Source organism: Urocitellus parryii, chromosome 12 (genome assembly GCF_045843805.1).
Source record: "Urocitellus parryii isolate mUroPar1 chromosome 12, mUroPar1.hap1, whole genome shotgun sequence".
NCBI classification, from domain to species: domain Eukaryota; kingdom Metazoa; phylum Chordata; class Mammalia; order Rodentia; family Sciuridae; genus Urocitellus; species Urocitellus parryii.
Window position 1 is genome coordinate 13,947,174 of NC_135542.1, and position 7,450 is coordinate 13,954,623.

At 51.3% G+C, this 7,450-nt stretch overlaps 1 protein-coding gene across 1 annotated transcript in view; it reads left to right on the forward strand.

Annotated features, from left to right (window-relative positions):
- Positions 1-7,450, forward strand: part of Npas2 (neuronal PAS domain protein 2) — a 62,116-nt gene extending 54,666 nt beyond the window's left edge. The window contains exons 17-20 of the mRNA XM_077792046.1: positions 1,953-2,131; positions 2,343-2,435; positions 5,021-5,186; positions 7,274-7,450. Of these exons, the coding sequence (XP_077648172.1) occupies positions 1,953-2,131; positions 2,343-2,435; positions 5,021-5,186; positions 7,274-7,450 (615 nt within the window). The remainder of the gene's footprint in view (positions 1-1,952; positions 2,132-2,342; positions 2,436-5,020; positions 5,187-7,273) is intronic.

Below are 7,450 nucleotides of genomic sequence, written 5' to 3' on the forward strand. Positions count from 1 at the left end.
ACACTCTGTCCTTGCCACATAGCGGACACTCTCGCAGTCTAGGGGGTGCTCGATTCCCGCAGCCATCGAGGACTGCAAACCTACACGCTGTTCCTCTCTGAACAGATGATGGTGGGGGCTTTTCTTTTAAGTCATTTTGAATGTCCAACTTGTAGTGTTTTCCCATGCCCTGGCCCCTAGAGACATCACGCCGTGGAAACTTTCAGCTTTGAGACTGAATTAGGATTGGAAGAGGAAAAGGACATCCCAAGCACTCACTGATGGCCACGTGTCCCTCCACACCTGTTCTAGTCCCCCGCCCTCTGCGTTCAGCCCTATCCATGTGAGCAGCCACCACTGCTAACTGTCCCTGCCCAGAGCACCTGGCTCTTCCCCGTCACCCGCGGTCCCTGCCGAGCCCTGCCCTTGAGGCCATTTCCACTCATTACCCCCCACCAGTGACCTCACCATCTGACCAGGTCACTGGTGGGTCAATGGCACTTCAGTGGAATGGAACGAAGGGCACCTGAGCCTCTTCCGTCACAGGTGGAAGGCAGGATCCTGCCTCTCCTGGGGCCTTCATGTCTCCCCCAAGTGCTGAGTGCCCCGGTGAGGGTCCCTGAGCTCCTGTGGTCGCAGGGGAGCCAAGATGGACTACAGAGTCCTTGTCTCCAGGGAGCCCCGAGTCTCACAGAGAATCTGGAACTTAGCCAGATGGTGTAGAGTGCGGGGTGGAGAGGCACCGTCGTCCCTCGGTCTCTGCCGGGGATGGGTTCAGGAACCCCCACGTGGATCTGAATCACGGACGCTCAAGTCCCTGACGTGAGATAGCAGCCCGGTGTCCACGGGGCCTATGCACATCCGCCCTACGTGATTTTTTTTTCCTGTTGGGGACTGAACCCAGGGCCTCGTGCCTGCCAGGCCAGTCCTCTGTCCCCAGGCCCTCTACACTTTAAGTCGTCGCTGGATGACTTGTAATATTTAATATTAGGTTGATGTTACGTAGTTTTGTATTATCTCAAGAATAAAGACAAGAAAGTCATCTGGACGTGCTCAGGACAGAAGCTACTTATTTGGAGAATTTTTGATAGGTGACTGACTTAGAGAGTTTGATCCATCCTTATCCAGATTTGCTTTGTTGAACATGCAGCCTTTCCATTCAAAGGGTCATCGCATCAGGAAAACCAATATGTGGAAATAGCCAAGGGAAGGGTAGAAAGGGGAAGGCTTAGGAAGGGCTCACACTATCCCTTATTAAACGATTTTGTTAAAGCTCTAAAAATTAAAGCACCACGATTTCACTGGACAGTCAATGAAACTGACAGAAAAGAAAATGCAAGCCTAAGCCAACTCCCTCTCTCATTTATTATTTCATACAAAACAAAAATATTTTCCAAGTGGGAGGGGGAAAATTAAGTAAAAATCACAATGTATCAAATGACAATGGGGGCACCCTGGTGAAGATGGAGTTATGGGCTAGGGTTTTAATTAGGTGGAAGGGAAGCCTTCTCTGCAAAGATAGTATTTAAACAAACAAACAGAAAAAAAAAAAAAAACCTGAGGGATGAGAGAATAAAGCATATCAAATGAGGGTGAGAGGAGTGTTCCACACAGAGGGATCGGCATGTGCAAAGGCCCTGAGGCAGGAGTAGGACTGGTGAGTTGGAGAAACAGCAAGGAGTTCCATGTGTCTGAGGTAGAATTTGTGAAGCGATAAAAGTATTCAGTCCAAGGCACGTTTGTTACTTGTCTGATAAGAAAACTTGGCACTGACCAAGGCCCACAGGATTCCAAGAATCCCTGAGGCACTTGGAATCCAATGAGGAAGACGGCCACAAAATCAAAATAGTTCCGTACGTCACTGGTGGGTCGGACCTCAGAGGGATGGCCAGGGTGAGGCTGAAGGACGAGTCTGGGGAGGTTCCCTGGAAAGATGACTGAGTCTAAGTGTTGTCCTTGCCATGGCACTCCAGGGCCCGAAGGCGATGCGGAGTTCCCAGGTGATGCCGGGCAGCAGCCGTCCAGGGAGCAGCCTGACGCCCCAGTTCAGCAGCCCAGCAGCTCCGGGCCTCAGCCTGACCGCACCCGCCGCCTCCCAGGACGCCAGCCAGTGCCAGCCCAGCCCCGACTTCGGCCACGACAGGCAGCTCAGGTGCGAGGCCAGGCTTCCTGCACTGCTCCCAGCCAAGGGAGCAGCTTGGGGTCCCTGGAGGTGACCCGCTGCCCTCTGGTCTGCCGAGAACAGTCAGGGGATTGGGGGTGAGGGTCAGCCACAGGAGATCCAGAGGCCCGCTGCCCTGGGCCGCCCCGTCGGGGCTGCAGTGGGTGCCGATGCCCTTCACCGTCTCTCTCTCTGCTCCAAGGCTGCTGCTGAGCCAGCCCATCCAGCCCATGATGCCTGGATCGTGTGACGCCAGGCAGCCCTCCGAGGTCAGCAGGACTGGTCGGCAAGTCAAGTAGGTGGCCCTGGAGGGGGGGGCAGAGGGCCCGAAGGCTGGGGGATGGGCCCAGGCTGGATTTATCTTTCTCTTTAAAAACCATGCTCCCAGGCTGGCCGGGCTCACTGTGAACGTCCTACTAAAGACAGGTTCCAAGCGCACGCCTTTATGGGGACTCGTCCTCTTCGCTTCCCTTCCACCGCCTCCCATTTGGGCGAACTGCCTTTTGTATCCACGCTCCAAGCTTCCAACAGCCCCTGGACGGAACCATGACTGATATTCCCCAGTGTGTGCCTTTGGGATTTCTTTTCAGGTGTCAAAGGCTTGGTGACATTCCCGGTGAAGGTACCCTCTCTCCTCCCTGAGGGCCCCCGCGGGCTCCTGCTGGCTGTCCCACAAGCACCTTGGCCTGTATTGCTGGCACTAGGCCCCGGGATCCTGAGACCCTGCCCTGGTGGCCATCTGAAACCAGCCTCCTCCTGCTCATTTCCTGTCTGAATCCATTTTCTGTTGCTAGCACTGACTACCACAGGCCGGGGAGTTTATAGAGAAGAGAGGTTCATTAAGCTCATGGTTCTGCAGGCTGGGCCGTCCAAGAGCAGGGCACTGACAGTAACAGCATTTCTGGGCTCAGGGACCCATATGGACAGGATTCATTTTTTTTTTTTTAAATCAACGAAGCAACTCATCGTTAGGCCATGTTTTCAAAGGTTCTGCACTGGTGCTGGGGGTATCGCTCAGGTGGCAGAGTGCTTGCCTCACATGCATAAAGCCCTGGGTTCAATCCCAGCACACCCCCCCCCGCCCCCCAAAAAAAGAACCCAAAGGCTCTACACTGTGTATGGCAGAGTCAGAGGCCACCCAACTCTCAGAGGCCTCTGCGGCCTCTTGAGTCTTCAAAGTGACCTTGTGCGTCCTGTCTCGGGTCTCTTTGGGATCTTCTGCACCCTGAGACTTTCTGGCCCTCCCGTTGGTCATGGGTGAAGAGGGACATGCATTACACAGGAAGCCACCTTTCACAGCTCCTTGTTCTGCTCTCAGGGAGGCACCGGTGGTTTGGTTTTGGTTTTAGATTTTGCTTCTTCTTCCTAAATGATCCAAATAAGCAGAAAGATACTTATTTCATCACTTTCTAGAAATGCTTAAAATGCTGTAAATGAGCAATAATAGACTTTTTTTTTTCCTTCTGGGAACCTTATCTGCCGTTTTCAGTTAAACCAATAATCTCTGCCCTCTGCATCTCCCCGACTGTCTCTTCCAGACACAACCCAACGACACATCCTCTAAGGAGTATCAGGATCTGTCTCACGCACACAGAGGCCTCCCTGCAGGGCAAGTTGGGGGTCCCCAAGTCTGTTACAAATGACCCCATGCAGGGAAATAACATCTGCAAAAATATAATGCAAAGTAGACGTCTTTGTAAAATTTCCAGAAACTTCCAGCGCTTTCCCAAAGGTCCTTTCTCCACTCCTTGTTAGGGGACTATTATCAACGATGCCTCTTTTTTATTATTATTATTATAGTAAAATGTACATAATAAAATATTTACTATTTAAACCATTTTAAAACACATAACTCAGTGGCATCGACTAGAGTCACACTGTTGCACAGTCATCAGGCCTGTCCACAGAGCTGTTTCAATAACACTCCATCCCTCTTCCCTCTGCCCTGGTAACCACCATACTTTCTGTCTCTGTGACTTTGACTCTTCTAGGTACCTCATGCTGTATTTATGCTTTGGTTACTGGCTTATTTCACTTATCATAATGTCTTCCGGGGCCATTCATGTTGTAGCATGTGTCAAAATGCCCCCCCTTTTCAAGGCTGAGTAATATTCTATTATATGTATGGTATATTACAAACACACAGATATATATGTATTTTTATCTATTACCTGTCAATGGACATTGGTTGTCACCACCTTTTAACTAATGTGAATAATGTTGGCCTAAGTGTGAAAACACCTGTTCAAGTGTTTCACTTATTTTAAGTATATACCCAGAATTGGAACTGCTCAGTCACAGTCGTTCTGTTAATTTTTTGAGGACCCCTAATGCCATTTTCCTCAGTGGCTGCTAGTTTATGTTCTCATCAATAGTGCACAGAGTTCCAGTTTTGCCACATCCTTACCAACAAGTGTTATTTTGTTTTATTTTTTAATATAATAGCCATCAAAATGGGTGAGAAGTGGGTAGCTCCTTTTGGTTTGCTTTTCCCTGTTGACAAGGGACATTCAACATCTTTTCACGCACCTAGTGATCATTTGTGTCCCTTCTTTGGGTAATGTCTCCTGAAGCCCTTGGTCCTTGCTCTGATGGGGTTGTTGAGGTGGTACTGGCTGCTGGTGGGGGTCGTGGTGGTGATGATGGGCATCCATGAGTCTGGATTTATTCTGAGTGTCAATCCTTTTTCAGATTTGAAGAACTCTCTCCCATGGGGGTGGGGGGTTCCTTTTCCCTCTGCTGATAGTGTCCTTTGATGTTCCAAGGTTTTGTTCAAGTCCCACTTACCTATTTTTTCTTTTGATGTCATGCTTCTCAGTGTCATATCAATGCCACTTTCTTCAAGAACCTGTTTTTCTCCTTTCCATGTGACACTAACAGGTACGCACAGGCCCAGGCCGTGTTCCCGCATCCAGACTCACGCCCCACCAGCAGCAGCACCTCGACCCCCGTCCTGCTGATGGGGCAGGCAGCGCTTGCCCACAGCTTCCCTGCCTCCCAGCCGGCTCCCCTGCAGGCCCAGCCGCAGCCGCCACACTACCTACAGGTGGGCACTGGGTGGGGAGACCCACGTGGGTTTAGGGAGAGAAGCCAAGCTCCACATTCCACATCTGAAAAGCTTTTTCCTGCCTTGCTTTGAAGGCTATTTGTCCCTGGTACCAAAGCAAGTCCCAGAAAGACCCACATTTGATTGCTTCTAATTCGGAAAGCTTTTAAAATGTATGTATGTGAAGTATGAAAAGTTAAGGATCAGCTATTATACCTCATACGGTTATATGCACCAAAGGTCCATTTTTGAAAAATAATCTTGCATCTTGATATATTTGTGTTTTCTAGAGCAAAAGTCAGGCATGAATGAGGCCGGGTTTGGTGGTGCACGCCTGTAATCCCAGTGGCTTGGGAGGCTGAGGCAGGAGGTTCGAGAGTTCAAAGCTAGCCTCAGCAAAAGCGAGGCACTAAGCAACTCAGTGGGACCCTGTCTCTAAATAAAATACAAAAAAGCAAGGGCTGGGGATGTGGCTCAGTGTTTGAGTGCCCCTGAATTCAATCCCCAGTACCAAAAAAAAAAAAAAAAGACATGAATATTTTTGTTGGCCTTTTCATTGCATTTATAAAGTTCTGTACAAATACAAAAATTAAGTCACACTTAGTTAAAGATCCATCAAAATGTCTTAACAACTACAATAACATTGTGTGGAATTGGGGCTTTATAGAAAAAATATGGAAAAGGCAAAAATTACTTCAAGTAATTGTTGAACACACTGGAAGGAAGGAGGGTGGACGCAACTGGCCTGAGGGCTCCGTGGGAGCTCCCCAGGGACTCAGCCTCCTCCCTGACACGTGCCCAGGGAGGACACCCCTTCTAACCCAGCCCTCACCCTGCCCTGGGCGGCTCCCTCTCAGCAAGGACAGCCTACACTTCCTTGCTTGGCATCTTCAAAGCCAGAGGACCCTTGTGCAGTGGCCGAACCATCTTGAGGACCACAGGGTAGAGATGAAGAGAGTTGTCCCTAAAGAGCTGGAGTGTGATTTGACTTTTTTTTTGCTGAACCGTCTGGGGGTACAATTTTCAAATCTCTCTGATCCTCCATAGACTGGGTGTAACTCCAACTTTGGCTTTGCAGATAGATCTCTTCAGTTCTTGGGACCCAGAAATGACGTGGATAGGAAACAGTGAAGTGACAAGGCAGGGGTGCATGGTGGGGGGGTTGTTTCAGCAGTAGCAGCAGTGGTTTGCAGGCACTTGATGCATGAAGATACAGGGTAAAGACGCAAAGAGCTCTTGGGTCTTCTCACTGCCCTTGGAAACTTGGAAGCCCTTAAGGCCCCAGAGTGCACTAGGGAGCTGCCTTAGCACAGTGGGGGGCAGGCTCTGGATTAGTGCCCAGTGGGAACACTGCGGAGGGGAGCCTTCCTGGAGCTAGGGACTTGAGGGGGAGCACTCTGAGGCATCTGCTACAGAACCTGACGCACCCAGGAAACAGTCAAAGGGTGGATGAAGGCATAGGTGTGAAAGAACTGTGTTTTGGCTGGACCACCCAGCACAAGCACCAGACCCATGCGCAGGGTGTAAAGGCCGGAGGCAGGCCGCTCTGGGCTACTTGGAGAAGTGCATTCATTGGGAGGCAGGAGTGGGAAATAAGATTGAAGCTTTCCAAGTCAGTTTGACCTGCTGAAGCTTCTGAAGTTCAATTCAGTGATGTTTCCTATTAGATGCTGGTGAACGGTGGCTTTGGGGATAGTTAGGGGAGCAGGGACCAGCATGAGACATGTTTCCTATTAGATGCTGGTGAACGGTGGCTTTGGGGATAGTTAGGGGAGCAGGGACCAGCATGAGACATAGTGTGCGCGGATTCTGCCCTGTCGTAGATCTGCATGTGGCCCCAGGTCGCACCATCCAAAAACATCCAGGCCACGTGACCGTCATGGGCACACGTGGGCCCTACGGAACCCCCCATCCCCCCACCCCCGCATAGGGTGCTTCCCCTCCCCTCTGGGAAGTCCCGCAGCTGACGGCATCTGTAGCCCCAGATCCCTTCCCACCACCTCCTTCCCCGGGTAAGGAAGTGACAGCGAGGGGCTGACCAACCACAGGACGGCTCTGAGCCCCTTTCCCTTCCTTTCTCGTGGCAGGCATCGACCTCTCTGCACAGTGAGCAGCCGGACTCGCTCCTCCTCTCCACCTACGCCCAGCAGCCGGGGACCCTGGGCTACACCCCGCCGCCCCCCGCGCAGCCGCAGCCCGCGCGCGCGCCCCGCAGGGTCAGCCGGCTGTCCGAGTCGTCGGGCCTCCAGCCGCCGCCCCGGTAG